At 43.0% G+C, this 21,897-nt stretch overlaps 1 protein-coding gene across 8 annotated transcripts in view; it reads right to left on the minus strand.

Annotated features, from left to right (window-relative positions):
- Nucleotides 1-4,188: 4,188 nt before the first annotated feature.
- The window catches only part of DGKQ (diacylglycerol kinase theta), a 99,043-nt gene continuing 81,334 nt past the window's right edge, over nucleotides 4,189-21,897 (minus strand). For 4 of the 8 annotated variants that reach the window (XM_075136872.1, XM_075136866.1, XM_075136867.1 and 1 more), the window contains 4 exons: nucleotides 17,796-17,942; nucleotides 16,051-16,162; nucleotides 14,079-14,231; nucleotides 4,189-12,936 (listed from right to left, as the gene is read on the minus strand). In XM_075136872.1, the coding sequence (XP_074992973.1) occupies nucleotides 12,838-12,936; nucleotides 14,079-14,231; nucleotides 16,051-16,162; nucleotides 17,796-17,942 (511 nt within the window). In that variant the 3' untranslated portion in view covers nucleotides 4,189-12,837. Of the gene's footprint in view, nucleotides 12,937-13,241; nucleotides 13,454-13,826; nucleotides 14,003-14,078; nucleotides 14,232-15,047; nucleotides 15,124-16,050; nucleotides 16,163-17,795; nucleotides 17,943-21,897 lie in introns of those variants that run through there. The other 4 variants (XR_012670897.1, XR_012670896.1, XR_012670895.1 and 1 more) reach the window with 4 other exon arrangements.

Genomic DNA, 21,897 nt, shown 5'->3' on the forward strand with positions numbered 1-21,897 from the left:
CCCCTAGGGTGCAGCTTGCCAATGCTTCCCCAGCATGCGTGCCCCTCTCCAGAGGGGAATGGCACCTGCAGAGCAGCGCCCCTCACCTTCCTGCCGCTCCGCCCGGCAGTGCTGCATGCTGCTCCGCGTGTTGGACCACCTCGCTGACTAACGAGACCCAGCAAGACCCACCGGTGATGCACTCCTCAGTAGTAACAGTCCTTGGCAGGGCAGGAGAAGGCAGGAGCCTCTGGGGACGCTACTGTGGGAAAAGGCTCAGCTTTCTGTCTCCACCAAGGTGCAGCCCTAGCATCCGCTTTCTTCTTGGGGTGGGATCAGAAGAAGCTGGCCAGCCCACACTCTCCATGCTGCAGCATGGCACCACCGCTGCTCCCAGCACGTGTGGTGGGTGTCTGGGCTCAATGACATGTCCTGGTGCAGGGAAGCACCCCATGGCGGGGATGGAGACAGGCACCATGGAGAAGACAGTGTGAGGGACCATCAAAGAAAGCTCTGGAGACACTGGGAGAGCAGCCTCAGGAACCTGTGCCCTCAGCACCCCACCTTACTGCCTTTTTTTTCCTCCCCAAACTGATGATAATTTCGGAGGAGAATGACTTTAAAAAAACGGAACAAGCTTCTTTTATCCATGAACCAAACAGTTACAGCACAAGCATCTTTGCATAACCACAGTACACCATTTTTCTTACAAGAATTTTTAACCTGTAGCAATAGCACATCCTGTGGCTGGGCAGGGGTTCCTGAAAGCCTTTCCTAATTCAGTGGAGGGTTTTGCTATCCTCAGTCAGAAAGCAAGAGGGCAGCAGCCTCCAGTTTAACAGTGAGTATAGTTAACTAGACAGCAAAATCACAAAGCTGTGCCCAGCAGCAAATGGCCTTGTTTTTATATGAAAAAGAATTGCCAGAACTAAGATCCTTGTTTTAGTTGCGTGGTACTTTAATGACACTGCTTTGTTTTGTGCCAACACTCAGCATAAAACTTGGCAGACACATGGGAAGATATTTATAATTAACAGAAACTAAAGCAGCTCCCTCTAACAGGCAGATATAACTGAGACTTTGGACAGGTTTTAGCAGGCTGCGGTTTAAAGTTTATGACCAAAGCTGCTGACACACCACAGTTACAAATTTAAAGAGACTGAAAAAAAATCCACACAACATTCACTTATAACCCAAAGAAGCCTGAAAAAAATGTTAAATGTTTCTAGAGGAGAGCAAATATGGCAATCCGTTGCACAGAGCAGTGACATAGGAATGACGATGAGCCGTGGGAGGGGGTGGCTGATGAGGAGTTAGGAGGAGGATGGAGGTACCAGCAGGAGCCAAAGGTTGGGAAGCTGAGGTGGAAGAGTGCAGAAGAAAAAAATGTCTCCTGGTTGACTGAAGTGGTCTCCTCTTCTGTACCAGGGCTGATGCAGGCTCTTCAGTTCTGGCATCTCCTAGGTGAGGTCTGTTTCCACACCTTTGTTGCAGATGTGCTGAGACTCTGTCAGACAGCCCCCTCGGCATCCAGGAGTTTTGTTCGGACAAGAGGTGTTGGGGTGCAGCTGTGGGGACTGTGGCTTGTGAGACTGAAAGTTGTAGGAGACTGTTGCTACCAGCTCTGCTCCATGTTTTGTTGAGGAGGCTGCTGCAGCAGAGGAGAGGACACCAAGCCATCCTTTCGTGTCAGAGAGATGTGGGAGCAGGACCTTCAGTGCAAGGTTGTGTAATGGCTCATGTGACTGGATTAATTTGCTTCAACTTGGCCAGTTTGAAGCAGGTCTGGCAAGATCCCATGGCTGATGTCCTTGCTGCTGGGGATGTTTTGTGCCCCCAGAGCTGCTACTGTAGTTGCTTGTGCTTTGGGAATTGCAGGAGGGAAAGCTGCTTCAAGCCAGGAGGTCCTGACCTCCAAACAGTGTGCAAATGAGTGGAGGTGTGAGCAGCATCCCCAGGAATCCTGGGCTCACACCCGCCTCGTCGTGGCCGGCACAGGCTCGGCAGCACTGTTCCAGCAGCTGTGCTAGCACTTGCCTGTGAGCGTGGCTGCTTGTGGTGAAAGATCAATTTGATTCACAGCACAGGTTGGCTGAGAGAAGCCCAGAGCTTGTCCCTGCCCCATTTCCCAGTCTGGGCTGAAGCGCTGTCCGTATGCAGTTTCTCCGGGTTTGTTTTCTGACGCCTGCCCTTATCCCCCTCTTATTACAAGGGCCCCATGTTAAGTCAGCAGGCTCCTGGTCAGAGCACTTGTCTCTCAGAGACAGGCCAGATGCTCTGCCTGATTCTTGTAGGCTGTTCTACCTCCTTATTAAACTCTGTCTATAACTGTTTCGTTGTATTTGTTGTTGTTGTTGTTTTTCCTCTCTCTGTGATCCCCTAGCAGACTTTTAAGCTGGATTTCTTGGTTAAGAGGTGTGAAAGCCATGTTCTGGATAGACCAAGAGTATGGTGCCAGCTACAAGAGAGGGCTGGGGAAATTGAGAGAGACAGAGATTCATTCAGTAGTGAACTTTGAGCCCAATTAGTTGGTGAGAAGGCACAGGGTTGGCTCATTTGTATTATTCATGTCGATGCTGCTTGCCTGTATGTAGGTGCCTGCAAAGGCATTGCTCTATGTCTGCATTGATCTGTTTGCAACAGCCTGGTCCTGGGAATGAGAAAACGCAGCCGCCGACACCACGGCGTTCCAGCATTTGGTCATTCAGCCCTGGTGGGAGGAATCCCGTGAGCAGTCCACCAGTTGTTCGCAACAAGAAAGCATCTGTGTTAGGGGGCCAAAGCTGTCATTTGATGATCAATTTGATGTCCAAAATGACTCCAGCTGCCCTTCAGTTTAATTTCCTTGTGACTTAATTATTTGTCTAGAAGTTTTTTGCTTAGCTATACTTCAAAGTGTATTTGTCTAACTGGTGACTAAACCCACTTGGAAGTCAAACCATGGGATTTATCATGGCCAAGCCATGTCCCCATTCTCAGACACCAGTTCCCCTTGATGGGAATGTGGCACGGCCAGATTGCAAGACACAACCCTACCTGAGGGAGGGAGGGACTGCTGGAAATCGTCCACTCTGCCTGCAAACCAGATCCTTGCTGTTCTCCCAGCTCAGAGGAGGGCAGGGGTAAAATTCACTGGCAGATGATCATCAATACAGGCAGAACATTATGGCTTCTTGGAAGCACCTGGGTTCCTGGATGTGTATTGAACTGTGTAAATACTAATCCTCCACTGAAGACTACGATGCTATCCTGAAATGGCAGATAGCTTTAGCTGGTACCCTTTCTGCCCACAGGCCACTTCAGGTGTACTCCATGCACTTAAACATGGGGTACAACCCTCTGGATACCCAAACACTCCCTTGTCTCCCAAATCCCTCTCCCCAAGTGAATTTCTGAGCCATCTGGAGCCCCAGCTAGGAAGCTCCTCCACTCACATTGCTTTCCTTCTTTTCCTCTTTCCCTTTGGCAGTCAGAGCACTCCCATTTAGGCTTGGGTAAAGGTTTCGAGGCCTCCCTGCACGTAGCTAGGACTGAGGACGTGCTTTTACGCTCACTAAGCAACTTTACAAGAAGCCTCACATGGCAGCTGCACCACAGCGTACATCTGCTGGCTGCCGTGCGCGGGTTGGGGTGTCATGCCCGCAGCTTCGAGGAGATGTCTGTCAGGTGTGATGCCAGAGCCTCCAGCAGCGCTGTGCTAAGAAGGAGGATCGTAGTTTCATCACTGCCTGCTTCTCCCCAGTTACTGAGGGATTAGATCATATTCCCTTTCTTTTTCAGGACTGTGTACGAGGATGAATTTTTTGGTCACGGCTCCTGAAAAAGTCCACCTAGCTCACTGCATGCTGTTGTCTCACAAAGGCGTACCACAAGCTCACCTGCAGCATTTAGAAGGACTTCACCACATTCAGCACCCACAGAGATTTCCCACGTTTTACCCACTGGACAGCCTGGCTGGCTCCTGTAATTGCGTGTTTGAAATAGGTGCCGGGTTGCAACATGTAGAAGTTGAAAAGAAGTGCATACAATGTGAAGAGCAGTGTGTTTTACTGTGCCACACCACCACTAGGAGGACCTGCAGAAAGAATAGGTGGAAAATGCTACTTTGCTCTCCACAGTTAACAGGGAAAGGGCAATTTTTCTTCCATTTTTAAGGCAAGCTACTAGGCATAAAGTTTGGTTAAATCATGAACATTTCTTTTTTGGGTGTTTTGTGTTTTTTTTTCCTTTCCTCTACATGAAGATCAACATTTTGTTTGCTTCCCTTCTTTTCCCAGAACAGTAGTCCTGAACTGAGTTTTTCTGTGTGTTTTTTAAATGTGGTTGTAGCTCCTTCAGAGCTTTGTTGATCTGGAGCCCAGTGAGGAACAATAAGGTCTACCCTGAGATGGTAGGGCAAAAACAAGCCCCCCCCTATTCTGCAATCAACTGTTGAACGGAGTGGGGAGAAACAACTGCTCCATGCCAGAGAAAGGGTTACTGCAGCAGGGACATCCTAAGTGGAGGTATCAAGCTGATGGACCCCATCAGGGGTCTTGACCTCCAGGGAGGGGTGGGCTGCCCACCCACAGTGGGGCAGTTTCCATCTGGGCTCTGCTCCCTGGACAGCCCTTCCTCTTGCCCCAGCTGACTCCCCCCAAGCCAAGGTCCATGGGGTCTGGCCCTTGGGTTGTGCAGGCTATGTCCACCACTGCTCACCTGAGCCAAGCACAGTGGGGCCACATGTGGGCCTGTTCCCCACAGCCTGACAAGATCAGGTCAGGTGTTTCTAACAGAGTGCAAATAGGGCAAGCAAAACTACCTTGGAAAACCTGGATCATCATTAAAGTAACTCACAAACCAAAAATGCTTAACACACTATGGTGCTATCACAGAAAGATTTCACCATTGCAGTAAAGGCTGCCCACAGAAATAAGGGTTCTAGAAGTGCTTGGATGTTGCAGGGGTCAAACTTAGTGTGTCGTCTTAGAAACGAAAACCTACGGAATAACACTGCTACGGCACAGCCACCCTCCACGGAGCACGACCCAATCTCAAACAGCAAGGCTACAGAATACCTGTGAAAGTAGTGCCCAGCTGAAACAAAGTATGTTTGTCTCTGCAGGAGCGTATTTCACTATTTTTAAAGCATGACTACTCCACAAACATCCAGGATAGAAGAGATGTTGTATTTTTCACAGCCAAATTCTAGTTACATATCTCTGGAACTCGTAAATACTACTTAGAATACAGACTTTCAAATCAGTGCAAAATGTACAATCAAATTAAACACAAAACACATATTGCAAAATATATACAGAATTGTTCTAAGAACATAACCCAAGGACAAACAGATGTTTAAATATAAGAGAAAAGTCTTATCTTTTATAAATTACCTTTTTTTAAACCAATCAGTACACTAGTTATGTTATTTGTAGACAGGTTACCACAGCATAGTGACGTGTCTCATTTGCAAGGCAGACGTTGAGAAACAAGTTACATCATTAAAAGCCTGTTTCTAAGACCAATCCACAAGTAAACGTGTGATAATGCATTACGGTTTGAGGCACACAATGTGGAAACAGTTCTCAACTGCTTTAATGCTTATACTTAGGTTTTTTTTTCTGAGAACTATTAGGCAGATGTACAAAGAATAAGCACTAGACAATAACTAAACTATTCAATGGTCAGCTTACCTTAGCTTGTCGGGCCAAGGTGATTTATTACCAATGTAGTAGAACATTCACAAGAAACGCTATAAGACATCTTAGAGTATCCTGATATTAAAATAGCATTCATAAAACTGCTTGAAGTTGGATGATTTAAATAACCAGAGGTGAAAAACACAGTTACATAAGCAACAGTTAAGCCATAGTTTGAGAAGAGTTAAGACGTCATGGGTGGTTCGTAAGTAGGAGGGACGCTGAAATCTATAAGCGAATTACAAACTGTGATGCTTTGCATTCAAAGCAGAGAAGCTCCCTTCCAATAATCAGAACTTGCAGCTTCAAGGTATTGATTGCTACTATCTACACCATTGCTAATTAAACTATCCCAAGGATAACTTGCTTTTGGGATGTTCAGAAAGCTGGAGTTATACAGCTATTGCTATGCTACAGATCCCCATAATTTTGCTTTAAAATAGCAGTGAAGGCTTTATGAGCACCTAAAATTACACAATAAATACTCAGTAATTCTTCAAGCACCTCTTGCTACCCACTTCGGCAAGATCAGCAGCACAAAAAAAGGGATGCCATGGCGAGGCACGCTGTTAACTGTGGGACACAGGCGCATGTCAGTTTGCGCCTTCTTTCCTTCAGTAAGCAAAAGGACTGATGGTGGCACACCCGGACAGCCAGAGAGGACTGTAAGAGCCAAACAGGCACCAGACTTGTAACATTCCTGCAGTCGAACACAAGGGCGGGCTCTCCGCTCTTTAACCTGCAGTGGTTTGTATGGGGGAAAGTTCTGCCTTCTGCAGCTGATGTTTGTATTAGGAGTTGCTGCCAGAGGTGTAACACGCACAACGTACATGAAGCCACGTCTGAAATCAAGTCATCTCCTAAATAACACACTTGAGCTATGTTAAATGGGTGATATGTTAAATGGGTGTGTTGCTAGGAGAGCTCAGAGGGGTAACTACACCAGTAACAGTGCCCTATTAAAAAACACTGCTTTGGGATACATCTTTAATATCTACACACATTTATTTCAAGACTTCAGACCAACTTTTTAAACAACACTGATCTGCTTATAAAACATTCTCATAAATTATTTTCACAAAAAATAAAGTCAATCTTTCGGAAAACATGTTCAATACAACACTTGTATCAGTAGAAATTCTGTCCTATGAGTCCATGGCAGAAAAGTCATAATCCCCATTTAAATCTCTCCAAAGGGACAAAACCAGGAATCTAAACCAGAAGGCAACTATTTCATTAATTGTCACGGGAAGCAGAAACAGTGCTTCCAAAACATGGAAAGAGTACACTGTTTCAACCAACATGTACGGGGTTTACAATCAATAGTCACTGTCTTGTAAACATTGAAACTGCTGGTCCAACTGCAAGTTAAGATTAGTAATTTGCATTCATTTCGCTGCATTCCACACATACAATGGCTACACTGTTAAAAAAAATACATTAAACAGCAAAAGGAATGAAGGCTTTGAGCTGGATCTCTCCTACAAGCCAAGTGTCCAATCAGTAAATGTTGACATTATAAATAAAACTTTAACATTACTTTTATGCATTATAAAATCAGTCTAATAAACCTAAATCTTAAGAATAGCAGCCAATTTGTAATTGTTTAAAAATACATATGAACTTTCAGTCAGTCACCTACGAATACATACTGCAATGGGAGGAAGATACCGTGTCTCATTCCCAAGCAGGCTTTCAAGGAGAACACATTATCAGAGGTGGATGGGGATCAAGGAACGCTGCAGTCAGAGAAACTCCTAAACAGTTGCATTCTACAAACTTGTTTTCATTGTTACCTGAAAGTGCATCTTTGTATCTAGAGAATCATCCCCATATTTACAAAAAAGTACAAACATTGCAATTTTGCTACACCCTAAGCCTATCTAACCTGCATTTTCTGTTAAGTGCAAAAAGTATATGAAGTAATGCATGCACTGGTGCATATAAGATCAAAGCCTGAAAATGAGGCAACACTGTCACCATGAATCCAAGGTAGTTCCGTAGTTGCTGGGTCTTTGCCGCACAGCTGTTAAAACGCCTGAAGTAGAAGCTGAAGTAGAAATTAGTGAACAGTCCAAGCCCAATAGCCAGAGCAGTGTTTTAGAGCAGGATCTCCATTCCCCGACTCTCCACACACATTCACGACCACATACTCGTGCCTTTGTTACCAGTTTCAGAATAAAGGCTGGGCCCAAAGGGCAGGAAGGCAGCCTAGCAGAAGAGGAAAATGCACAGTTACTACGAAGGCTGTAAGGAAGAGGTATGAGGCGCAGGCTGAAAAAATATCTACTGCCAGGTCTCGCAAGTGCACAACTCCAACGCACCCCCAGTTTCAGTGCTGGAGTAACTGGCGGCTACACAACACAGGGCATACCTGCTCACACAGTCAGTATGTGATAAAATACCTATGCAGCTAAATCTGTTGTCTCTTCAACATAACTCCTTTTTAGGTGTCGCAACAGTGCCTCTTACCTTCTCCTCCCACAAAATGAAGCTTCATTTGATAATGACACATTTATATGCCAACAGACTGCTGCAGAGTAATGTGCACGTGTAAACGCTTAGCGATTGCAAACAGCTGATACTCAAAACAAGTACATCATTTGCTCTTTAAAGAAATGCAATCCGTACAATACTTGTAGGAGGGTAACTCGAAGAGTAATGAACAATTGTCTATAACAGTGCATTTAGTTTTGTTCCTTACTTAAATCTTGCAGTGGACTACGCTACAGCTGCTTCTAGTTTTTAAAATGCTACTATAGCCATTGCCATTGATTTTAGACACACAGAGACTTGATTAAAATCTAGAAAGAGGAAGAGGAGCTCAAACTGTACACATGCAGAGTCTGTACTCTAAACACAGCTGTGCTTTCACTATATTGCCATCATGTCTGGTTGGAAAGCACATGTCCATTAGAAATATGTGCTGGGAACCTCAGTAGGACCTCTAAGACAGCAAGCTCTGCCTCCTGTCCAAAACTGGCGAGAGAAAGATCCAGAAGTGAGTGCTATCAGAACGCTCTAACACAGCAAAAGCTGTGCAAGTAGGCAAGGAAATACAATAAGGCCTATTTTTAAAGGGTGTGTGAATATGTATGTATACACATGTATGTACACACACATATATATACACATACATAGATACACTAAAAGTTTTTGGCAAAATAACACTGTTTCATTTAAAAATCAATGCAATGAAAACATCAGCAATTTGAACTGTACAAATCAAGTGTAAAAGCCATGGGGAAAAAGCAGCAAACTTCCTGAATCTCACCTGTATCTCAGGGATGAACTTTTGAATTTTGGTTCTCCTAATTCAAGACAGAGGTAATGCGTTTACCCATCAAACCACATTTTAACCAACTGACCACCTTCTCTCGTCTGCAATAGCGGGGTATTTGAAATGCACCACAATTTTCAGGACCCTTCTCTCCCCCATGCTGGCAAAGCCTAGCAGGACACTCGTAAAAGGTCAGGAGCACGTGTCTCAGCAGTAGAGATGCTAGCTGCGCTATCCGTGCCTGCCATGGTTCATAGGCAAGGTAAAAAGGCAGGGCAGTGGGGAGAGGATGAAGGAGTGTGCTCAGGATAGGAACGAGCCTGCAACTCCTCCCTGCCTATAGATTATGGTTCCTGGTCCTGTGTCCCTGATGTTCATTTAACACCTGTCTTGACAGAACCGAGCCTCTTCCCCAACACTTCTGTTATTGCATTATTTAAAGCACTTGACCACTAGGTTCTCACACAATGTTACTCGAAGACTCAGTGCCGAGAATCATTTATCTACCCACTGTCATGTAAATTCTACTGCATTGTTTTGTTCAATGTAAAGGCTACATCAAAATGTTTCGATAACAAAAGAGTTATCTCCTCTCTTCAAGGAAGTCTTACATACTACGGAAGAACATACTAGGCCTTCTCAGATACTAAGTGTGATGAAAATGTCAGAAAAAAAAGAAGAATATATATACTCTTGAAAACTGGAACATCTCAATAGAGGGGTTAAATAGTGAGTTTCTCCTTTTAAAAGCTTTACAGGAACTTTCCTATCTCAACTGCCCAGGAATCTGTTTTGTCTTCGAAACACACTAAGAATCATTTTATGATGCACAGAGATCTTAAATGCCAAGTGTGTTTTTCTTAAGATACGTTTTTGTTCCAGTGTGGCACTCATCTGCTCAAACAACATGTGGGAGTTGGTTTCTGGAAAAAGAGAAAAGGGAAAGAAAAAAGAAAATTCAAAGCCTTCCTGTCCTCCACCAGGACCCCCTATGGCAGTTGCGAGGAGAACCCATTCAAACTTCTGTGTTGCCTTGCTACCACCACGCTACCCCGAGATCAGCTCATACAGTGTTCCAGGGATGGAAAATGCCCATGGAACGATATGCCACAGTAAGGGGCCCTCTGATTAAAATACTGTGGCCCGAGAGTTTCACGTTATTTCAGATAACAATGCTGAGCAACAGGGAGAGACAGCCAGGCCCTTAACAAGCCAAGAACACAAAACACTCTCAGCTGCATGCTGCAGGATTATATATGTCTGGAAAAATAGTAAGACAGGTTTATTTACTTGGGCTGCAGAAGATGGTCAGTACCAGCATGCTTAAAGCTTACGCATATTTTCTGTAAGAAAAAGTCAAGTTTTCCTCTCCATTACTGAGTCAGCAGTTGGAAAGAAGACCACGCATTCTTTCTGCTGCCCTGAAGACTCAAAGCAGTTTCTCTGGCTTTCTGGACAATTATAAGCAGCAGTCTATTTCAGATCTGTGAGCTTCATCCTGAGAGGGCATACCCTGAAATACAACACTTTACCCTTCCTACTTGTAATGCTGGTACCAGGATGCCAGAAGAGCTCCAGCTGATCCTTCATGCCCAGGTTCTTAAGTAGAGACAACCCTGTGTTTAATGATCAGGAGATGAGGATTTTAGCTCTGTACCACCCACACTATCTCCTTCATAGCATGAGATCAATTTGCATGTTGACTAAAAAGATATGTTGTAGTACACATGGTGGTACCTGAAGAACATCCCTAAAATTAAATTAACAATTTAAACAATTAGTAACAGGCTTCACTGAAAACAGGAAATGCAAATGCATCTCTACCAGAACACTATGAACAGAAGGAATCGTGGACAGGAAGGGGAGGCTGCAGGCGGCTGCCATTTTTGCATGGCTGTTTTGTCTCTGTTTGTAGCTTTATCACTCTGTTGCTATAGATGACTGTCTTGCAGCACCCATTCACACCCCCATCTGCACCATGACTGGGGAGTAGTAAGCACAAGTAATGATCAGATGCTGCTGAAGCTGGCACAGTGCTTAAAGTACGGACTGATCAACAAGACCCAGCAAGAACTGCCTCAGCACACAACTGGCTCCAACACAGAACAGCTTTTGCTTATTGCAAAGTTACACTGAAGTCCCCTGAAGCAGCTGGAGATGTTCTAGACACACTTGGCAAGAGGAACGCTCCCAAACCTGCCACTTGAGTGATGAATTCATGCCATCCATAGCTGAATTAGTCATTGCCGTGCAACAGGACACAAGTAAGCTCACTGGCTAGCTAGGTGGGCTCAGGCCAACATGGCTAAAGCAGCTCCAGGCAGCAGATGCATGTAAGTGGCAAAACCATGCAGGCCCCCTGCACCACAGCTGGCTCAGAGGGCCCCTTGTGTGTGATGTTGGCCTGAAGTGAAAGGTTGAGTCACTGGAGAACCACAGTGAGATGAGACCAGCAGAGATGTGAGTGAAGACCAGTACGACTAGAGCCATGGACAGCAGATGTATGTAGTGTATGACAGGACCAGAACGTCTGCTCCAGCGCCAGTCTCTAGCAGGAAGCTGTTAAAGCAGTACTGGATCCCCGCACCGTCAGCAGATGGGTAAGCACAGAGAGGTGATCTCGGTCTCACAGGAGCTGACAGAGGAACAGCCTCTGAAGAGCACACACTCATCCAAGTGAGAAAAGACAGCCAGAGTGTCCCTGGGCCCACACCTGATAACTACACCCACCAAGGACTTGAGAAGGCTGACCAGGTAAGTGAGTTTTATGGCAGCTATCGCATTCCCAGTTATTTGAAGCCTACGGCATGTTATATGCACACTACAGGCTTCAATACCTCCAAAGGCTCCTCAACGAAGCTATGCTGTACTTCAGTTCAGCTCTAACATGTGACTGTGCTAATTTACTTAAGTGAACACTAAATGGTACTCCTTTTACCCTAATTGGTGATGATTCTTTTAGTCTTTGAGCTTGCTGTTAAATAGTAGTCCAACTGTGACAGATTAATGAAAATGAAACGCACAAGTAAAGACAAGAAGAAAAGTCTGGTGTCAAAGATAATGGTTCCAATGATAGAAAAAAATCAGTATAATGTAATACTGCCTTGGATATTCTTGTTCCTTTTTTATGTTAGAGTGGTAGCTGCTGAAATTCAAATGCCTTTTAAAACAGGCTTTGGCTGAATAATATAGAAGAAACTAAGCTGCAGCTGAAAACTTGCTCTACAAGCTGTTTCCCCTTCATTCACACTGTCCAAATACTATTGAAATAAACTCTCTGAAATATTTTGACTCAACTGTTCTAGTACTTCCTCTCTTCCCAGTGCACAGGGCTCCTTTTATAGAAATCATCTCTCCTGCATTTTGTATTTTTCTCTTTATGGTAGTACTGTTTCAGCTGTGCTATTTGGACTGATCCGAGGAGTTCTCAGCAGCTCATGTCTTTGCCTTTTTTTGGTTGGAAGGCTACTGTGAACATTAATTTAAAGGAATACATTTTCATCTATGGAACAATGCACCAAAATTTATCTATGGAATGATTTTCTTTAAGAAAAAGCTGGGAGGGGAGGAAGAGTCTTTGTGAAGGTAGCTGCAGAGATCTCAGCATCTTGGAATCTCTGTTTGGCCTCAGTTTCTATATACATGAAAAACAGGGAAATGGCTTATGGAAAAGCAACCCAAAGTAAACATTTCAGATGAGAGAAGCAGTACATAATAGTTATTTGTAACAATGAGGCACTATCTTTGAAAGACGAAGTAGAACCCAGTACTATCAAAATGTAATGAAAGGCACGCTCATAAGCAACCCTCTTCACTAGTTGTCTGCACTCAGTTTTACTGAACTCTCTTGGTTTGTACAGTAGGTGTGCTGCATCACTTGCAAGCAGAGGTCTCCGCTTAGCGTCCTCCTTCAGAGACTGACGTGCTATCCACTCTCATCTCTCTCAGGCTTCCAGTTTTTTTCTGTTTCTGCTTGGATTTTTTCAACATACGGACCTAAAATGGAAAGTTTCAAAAGAAAGTGAGTGAGTATTAAAAAATCTGTAGTCACCTATAAGCAGATCTGCGGCAACTAACTAATAAACAAATAAAATGCAGCAGAAAAGCATTTAAATAAACAACTATCTGAAGCACCTATCTGTATAAGCCTACAGGGTTAACTGCTTTTTTTACATAAACATATATACACATGTGCGTATATGTATATAGATGTATAAGGATATGTATCTGTGTGCATATATATTCATGTACACACATATACATACACATATATATAGACAGATACACTATTAGTCACTAACCTGATAGAAAGTTAGAAATATTTCTCACTGGAAGGACAAGTTAGGTTTGTTCTCTCTCTCTTTCTCCTTTTCCCCTTCTCTCTCAAGAAAAGAGCAAAGTTTAACATATTCCAAAACATTTGAGGTATGACCCTCTTTTTCACCCATTTTTCCTCTGCAAGGGCCTTGTTGTGGTAGCCCTCCCGGTAGGGCTACATATTCTCTGAGGTTGCCTGTAGCAACAAATTTCTGTGAGTTAAAAAGGCATCCTTAAGGTAGCAGGCAAATGTGTAGACTGGTATGCACCAGAGTCAACTACTGCAAAACGTTTATTTCACAATTTCAGTGTCAATAGAGAAGTTAAATCTTTAGGTAGCTGATATTCTTTTCCTTCTACATATACATTGAGATATCAAGGAAAAATAGACACTGATTACTCCAAAGTCTCTTTTTCTCAGACCCTCCTCCTCCATTATTCAGTTTTCTCCTTTGCTATTCTCCGACAGACCTTCCCTTCTCCAGCGCTGCTCACACACTGCAGTCCTACCATGGCCCTCACAACTGTGATCTGCTTCAGGGCAAGCAACACTGCCTGGAGATCTCAAGACAGGAAAAAATTAAGTCACTAGGCTGAAGCTCAGGGACGATTTTTTAAACACAAGCCTCACCTGAGCCAGTGGAGAGGGCCCTCAAACCATCCTCTGTGGAAACTACTGTGTATTTATCCACCAGTTACCACTCCATGCCGACTAGCCCCTTTGAAGTTAAGCATCAGAACACAACTGACAAGCAAGAAAATACAGTAATATCCACTGGAGAAACAAAGTCAACTTGCTAAGACAAACCTACAGCCAGTACCTTTGGTCCTGCCGCAGAAATAATAATCTGGCCAGGGGCCTGAATCCAGGGCTCTCCATCAACTTGAACTGGAATTGGCTTTAGGAGTGTTACACGAAAATATGAGCCTTGGGCTATGCGGATTCCTGATCGAAAACCACCTTGGACTTGACCCTGTTAGGAAGTAAAAGTCAGGATATCAATCACCCCAATAAACAAGAAGCACAAATATTAGATGCACTTAAACTGGGTGGATGGAATTTTATTCTGACATTGTAAGTTTCAAGTAAAAGAACTGCTTAGGCAAAATCTGCACGGGATGCCTTTACCGACGCAGCATTAATTATTTAAGTTAGTGCATGAAGAAGAACTCAGCCCTGCAGGCTGCAGGAGGCAAAATAACTTACACGGTGAAGTCATTTGTACATTCAGGTTGGCCAAGGAGCATATACGTACAAAGGTCTTGTTTGCTTTTACTTCCCCCCCTTCCATAACATAGTAAACACATTTTAAAAACACCTAACTATACACACAGACTTCAGCACATGTGAAACTCAGAAGTCTAAAAGCACTTTATCAAACAGGGAGAGACAGTTTTGCCAAACTCAACTCCACATATATATATACTCAACTACATATACATATACTCAACTACAACTAACGGCTGAGTGCTAACTGTAAAAAGTGAAGCAAAGTGAACTTCGCTGCTACACATTCTCTTGGGGAATGTGTACACACATCAAACACAGGGGTAAAAACGTTAACAGAAGATCGCAAAACCAGAGCATGGGTTTGTTAACATTTATATTTCAAAGCAATTGGATACACTCCTTGTTGCTTCTAACTTCACAAAAATTTTAAGGATCTCTACCAAACCACTTCTTCTAATGGAATGTTTTATATTTGTCTTCCTTAAAAGATCTAAATTACAGAACGGTGAAGTTGGCCAACACCAAAGATCGAGCTGCACAAACAATGTTAAGCACTCACCTTTCCATTTTTGGTGGTTGCATGGATTAGTTGTCTCTAGTTACCTGACCACATACACTTTTTCAGCAGCAGATTTCTTAAGATAGTAAAAGAAATATGAAGAAAAGACAAAAATAACTCGCCATCCCACAGGACTGTGTTGCTAATAGCAGGCCATCATAAAAATATGTAATACATGGAAGAATTAAAGTTGCACAAATTGGGCCATAATATTCTTTGCAAAACTGGCACACTATCTGCTTCACGTAACATCCGGATCAAGAGCAGCTAGCATCAGATTCTCAGAGACAGGTGTTGGAAAGCCTGTGGCAGATAATTATAAAGCCACCTGTCTAGAAGGAATCTCTGCCCTGATTGTGATGAGGTATGACAAGATTTTTCGCAAATACACTAAGTGAAGAGTGGGTGCTTTTGTAATAGTAAAATAAAATCTTGTTTTCGTCCCATGAACTGGTTTTGACACCATGATTCCTGTTAGAGAAAGCTAGTGCATGCCATAACACATACATATATATATTTATATTTGCCCTTCATATATATATACATGTATGTATCTGGCTTGTTTCAAAGCATACTTAAGTCATGAAGCATTTCCCCATGCACTTTTAACAAGTTCTTCACACTCCTATTACTTCTTTTTATCCAACCCCAGGTTTCTTCAGTTTCCGTTCCATCTGTCGTAGCCTGGCACCTAAATATGGATCTTCAAGGTAGGCCAACAAACAGGCAGTGAGAGGGCACTGCAGTCCATGAACAGGCATATCAGCTGCAGCTAAACTCCCGACATCCAAAAGCTTTGTTCACAAACAGCCGGCGCTGCCCGTGAATTCTGTTTATGGTCTATAACCATTTCTGCGTGACAAGTACCTGAATAAACGATGGCATAACCTTTACATAGATGCATACTTTCTAGGACTACGCACTTGCAATGAACTATTTGTTACAAAAATAAGCCAGTCTGAGAAAACGTGTTTCCTCTGTTCTTACTGAGATGCCAACTTACCATGTGAACAACACCAGTCACACCAACAACTTCCAGCAGGCCATCATCGATGCGTGGTTTCTCAAAGCGGTTATCACTCTCAGACCCCCAGAGATCGGCTCCGGACCCCCAGCTGTGTAAAGAGCACACTGCAGTGACCGCCTGGGGACCTACCGTCTGCCACAGAGCACCCTGCCCGATACCCTGCTGAGGCAGCTGGTTTGCCAGACTTCAAAAGCTAGACACTCTGCTCCCCACCAGCCGGAGAAGACAACACAGCTTTCCTGCACTGTAAAAGCAAGAAGTGCTTTCCTAAAATTTGGAAGACTTCTGACCAGATCTTTCAGGAGTGAAAGCAGTAGAGAAATAAGTAGTTTCCATTTGAAATAAAAAAACTAGGTAAGAAGAAAGTAACTCCAAAGAGTTTTAGTTTGCTGGGGAATACAGGTTACAGCTACATTAACCCTTAACTTCCAAGACTTAAGAACTTAACATAGATCTTACTGGTCTTGACAATATTCATGCAAGCTATTGAAGAGAAACTAAAGCTAAAACAAGTATCAAGTTTTTATTCTTGTAGCTGGCCAAACTCACTTGTAGTTAAGCAGGTATTCCTGCACTTCAATCCTCTGAAATGCTTCTGACAATTTAACACCGTGTTGCTTTTTGTGCAGTATTGACCCTCCTTACTCAAATCACTCGCTTACTATTTCAGTGCATTGACTGCCCAGTACTAATAGTGATCTTTTCTTCTTCACTGTTTTCATGTGCAACATATACTTGTGTGTATGTGCATGTGCACATATGTGTGTGTACATGTAAATATATATATTTGAATAAAAACTTAAAACATTTTCAGACTAAAATGGAAAGAGATACAGGTAGTTCGAGATAAGAGTGTACCTGAAAAAAAATAGTATGGCAGCACTACCTGCTGGTTTTGGGCAAACAAAAAACCTGCCTCTACCAACAACACATCTAAGGAAGCCAGATTTCCTGCAGATTTGCCTTCCTTTCTTCCACGGCAGTAACTTTAGCTCCCTGCAGGTGTCAGGGCAGCCCCCACAACCCCATGAAAGGCACCTGAACTGTGGATTTTCCACAGCTACCCAGGTGGCATCACCAACTCCACATATACTGACCAGCTGGCTGCAGGACCTGGACAATGTTTTGACAGTTGAATTCTTGCTGGCCTTCACTGCAGGAACTGTTTAGGAATCTGGTCTCTAGCATGCCGTAAAGTGTGTGCAAGTTGATCATCTTTGATCCTTCCACAAGTCATGGTAAAATCCGGTGGACCGTTCAAACAGTTTGGGGGAGGTGGAAAATGGCAGTGAACAGAAGCCACAGGCCTACAACCATGCCTAAAAAGTCATGGTTTACTAGAAAACTGCTCCAAAAGAAGTCTGAAGATCTTTGGTGAGGAAATAATTCCAAATTACTGTCAGAACACAGAAGAAATAACAAATGTACGGGGGCTTGCACTGGGAGAACAAGATAGTACCACCTTCATGTGGAGTGAGACTGTGAGTTTCAAAGGATCAGAAAAATGATGTCAAAATGGTATTAAGAGCTAGCTCCTTAGGCACAGTTGCAAAGCCAGCAAGTCAGGCAATAACCAAAAATATGCAGTAACAACCATCTATTAATCTAGACCATGTAACATTTTATCTAACAATTTGACATTTGATGCTCAAATACCAAGCAGCACTTCCGCACATACAGCCAGACATGCATCCACACAGGATCCTTCCTCTCCTTTTTACCTCGGTATATTAATAAAAATGAGTCCTTCTATACTTGGTAACTCCACCTCGTGCTGGTCCACTTGAAGCTTTATGTCTTTGTGAAGATTTCTGGTATGACTTATTTTCTGCAGCCCAACTTTCACGTAAACTCCTTTGTTGTGAAACCTAGGAGCAGACAAGCATCCTATAACTGAAAGCTAAGGCGCAGCATAGCACTCTTGCTCATACATATACCAGTGTTGTCCTCTAGCAGGTAATTTTAAAGAGTTTTTCAATTAAAACCCTCTCCAAATTCTTCTAGCTTTACTGCAGAAACAAAACATAAGCCACGAACTGCTACTTTATACACCTTTTACTTAAGGGATGATTTGTGCTGTTGAGGCATGTGGAGATCTGTGAAATTTTATTACAGAAAAATCATCCCTCCTTGAAGCGTTGGCTGAATGCAATGCTTGTTTGAAATGTAAACTTCTGGGCTGGAAAATTGTACATTTTAAAATGTTTTCTCGTGCAATACTAGAATAATTAAGGCACAAAAACCTTTGCAAATCTTTGCTTTACGTATCACTAATTCATCTGAAATACACTCAGCTGTGGAAACTTAAAACACACTTAGTAATGTTAACCTGTGACAGAGCTCTAACATCTCTAACATCTTTTACTTTAGAGTAAAAAAAGATGAGGAAGATTTTATGGCAGCCCTAGAAATGTCAAAATATTTTAAGAATAACATAAACAAATGTTAGTTAAACACACACAGTATTTTCTTCTATAATGGAAATCTTTGGATACAAGGCTTTTAGGGCAACCTTAAAATAAAAAACATAAACTTCCATTATTTGACCCTACTAGCACAGGGGTGTCATTGGAATTCAACTCTGCAAAATCTCTCTAGCATTATGTCTAAATGCTGTAGACATTCAAGTGGGGAAAACAGCCAGTTTAGCATGTGGGTTATAGTCAATTCTTCAGACAGAGACTGTTCAGTTCTTTTGAATTATTACATTGGAATGATTAGTCCTACATGCTAACAGTTTATAACGGCACCGAATTAAAGGTACCTGATGTAACACCATTTAACATATGCTTAATATATGCTTCTACTCCAGACAAGACAATAAGATGTGTCTATGCTAAGATAGATTTTGTCTAATTTGGATACAATTGAAAAATAACGGAATAACGGTAGGAAACACAACACTGTAAATGTCCCCAAGAAGTATTAATTTTTGTTGCATGAAGAAGGAAGCCTACAGAAACTGAAAGAATACGACACAGTGCCATAACTGCAGACACAGTCCTGAATTACATGACTTCTAAGAAACACTTATGGACCCCTGAGGTCCACAGGATCCAGAGACATTGGATACAGCACCCCATAACGCATAACAAAGGGTAAATCTGTCAGAGGTTAAATCCTATCACTCCATTCTTTCATACATATTCCATTCCAGTTACGTATCTTATTACGACATTGAGACCAAGTAAGAATGAACAAACTGATTTCTCTAATGTTACTACGCCAACTCCTACCCAACCGTTTTGAAGGTGACTGAAAGATTTTATGATTAAAATGGCCAGCCAAGCTTGGAAGGGTGATCTTTGCACATCCACTGCTAGAGAGAATCACCACCCTTCTTTGCACATCTACATGTGGGACATGATCTGGAGAGAAAGTGACAGTGAAAGTTGTCAGTCTACTGCTAGCAGTAGCCAATAACATACTAGCTTGCCCACTTGGGTAGAAACAATAAGCATCTCCTAAAGCAAACCCTTGGTTAGATACATTTTGCAGACAGTAGTTTCACCACAGTTAATTAGCAAGGCAGGAAGGAGGAAGTTGTCCTTGGAGCAGTCTCCAACACCTTATTTGTGCTGAAGGAAATCAAGGTTTGCATCAGGTGAGACCCACAATTGCAGTCACTGCTGTAAATGACACTGATGGGGATGAGAAGGGGAGGGCAGGGCATTACATGCAGCTCATCCATCCCCATGGAGCCAGTGAGTCCTTGCATCAGCTTGCCTGCAACACTTGCATCATGATGTCATCCCAGAACTATTTGGAAGGCTCTCTAGAGTACAAATATGGAATTAACATCCTACTGCTCAGATGAGTTTGGGGATTTGACCTACACAGCTCAGGAATCACCCTTTGGTTTGTTTTTCTACAAAAGATGCACTACAATTATAGCCAACATTCACATACTACCTGATGCCCCACTGGCTACAACCATAAAGCTACATACACCCTTCCTGAGGGACATTCAGAAGGTTGGACTGATTCTTCAGTTTAGCTAATTGAATATCTCAGAATAGATAAAGTTAAAAGGTGATCCCATACAGGACCAGTTTCATGGATTATGAAAGTAAACAAGTGTTTTTTAAGTATTGCAATCCTGTATTTATCCTTGATAGAGCAAATTGAAAAACTCCCTTTACTCTTAAAAAGTCCCATGAACAAGTCTCCATAGACTCAGGGAGACCCATAGCATCAACTTACACTGTTAGTTTAATCACCTCTGAGGTTGTTGCCCAAGCAGTAAGCACCTCAGGTGGCCAGAGGAAGACCATCAATAGCTGCTTTCCAAGGTTTCATGAAAACAAAATAAAGAAGCCAGTTCTCAAGAGTCATGAAGAAACGAAGTGAGCTGATGCAGAAAGCCAGACTTTTCAGAGCTCTTGCCAACTGCTGCACAATCAGACAGGTAGGTTTGGGGAACTCTTTTTTTAAAGGTGATGGATAAGAAATCTGTGCGCCAGGCCTTTTTAAATCAACTGCAATTTCCCATGAGCACTAAAAAACAGGTAGGTAACATCTCTCAGAAGCAAACCTCTCAGAACTGCAGCACACAGCACGGAAAGCTACCAAGCAAAACAAAATGACCGCCTTTTATCTAGTCCTGCAATTCAACAAGCCCACCACTGGGTGGGAAACCACCACTGCAAAAGCTAAGAGCTCTGACCAATAATTAGCATCTGTTTGGGTGCTTTTACTAGGGTGATCTTATTCACTGGGAAAGAACTTTACCAGGTTCACATACGGAGGACCCAAGATGGAAAAAAATGAGTTAGACAGTAGCCATTGTAGAATTTTAAAACCCACAACTGACGAATCAAACAACCAATACTTTCAAACCTTCCCCCCAACAAGAGACAGAACAGTTCTGTGTCTTGGTAAAACAATTCTAGATTCGCATTAAATCATGCCGAATATTCTCTCTGCCTAACCTTACATCCAGGAGACTGCCTGCCACAGCAGGCTCTTCCCAATTTTAGATGGCACAAACAAGATGTGCTCTCTTTTGTAATAGGCAACCCTAAAGACTGCACCAGGATCCCATGGGAATGGGGGAATGAAAGCAGATGCCCTGATCCTTAAGTTTTACACTTAAAAAAACTCACATAGCTGGGCACTCAACAACGTAAAAACCATCACTGCCAGAACATACACTATTTCTACTGCCTGCGATGCAAGTTCAGCACTAAATTCCCTACAGGGGAGTCATTGCTGCACTGTGAGCTGCTAGCCAAAGGTAAGGAGTCCTGAGCACGTAAAGAGATTCTACAGCATGCGGCCAGAGAGCACACAGCTTTCAGGACATTCACTAGCTTAAGGTCTTGATCCAGAAGAGCACTTAAGCCCATTTTTGTTCCAAGGACTACCTGCAATTTCTGTTGCCACAACCTGAAACGTCCTGTTCTGCACTCAAGAGCAGCCAGTTCACACGCCAGCAGCTGTTGCATCTGGCGTTAAGTAGCCACCCTTCTTAGTTAATTTAATGAAAATACTAAAATAAATGCTCATCTTGCTGGCAAGAGTGTGCACTTGCATATCCTGGGAAAGGGTAAAGCCAGCAATTTTAACAATCATTGTCACAGGCAGTGAAAGGCAACAATTATGTGTCAGCACTGTTAACCTGCACAATCTGTTTGTCTCCTGAAAAACTGTACCTCAGTATCAATTCATTATTTCATGTTTCTTTTCCAGATATTGAATCACAGAAATATGTAACCGTTCAGATTTAAAAAAAAAAAAAAAAAATCATCTCTTCTTTCCCACACGCCCTGCAAGACACCCTGCTTGCATGGTGTCCAAATACGCATGTAAAAGGTCTGCAAG

This window comes from Calonectris borealis, chromosome Z (genome assembly GCF_964195595.1).
Source record: "Calonectris borealis chromosome Z, bCalBor7.hap1.2, whole genome shotgun sequence".
Lineage (NCBI taxonomy): Eukaryota > Metazoa > Chordata > Aves > Procellariiformes > Procellariidae > Calonectris > Calonectris borealis.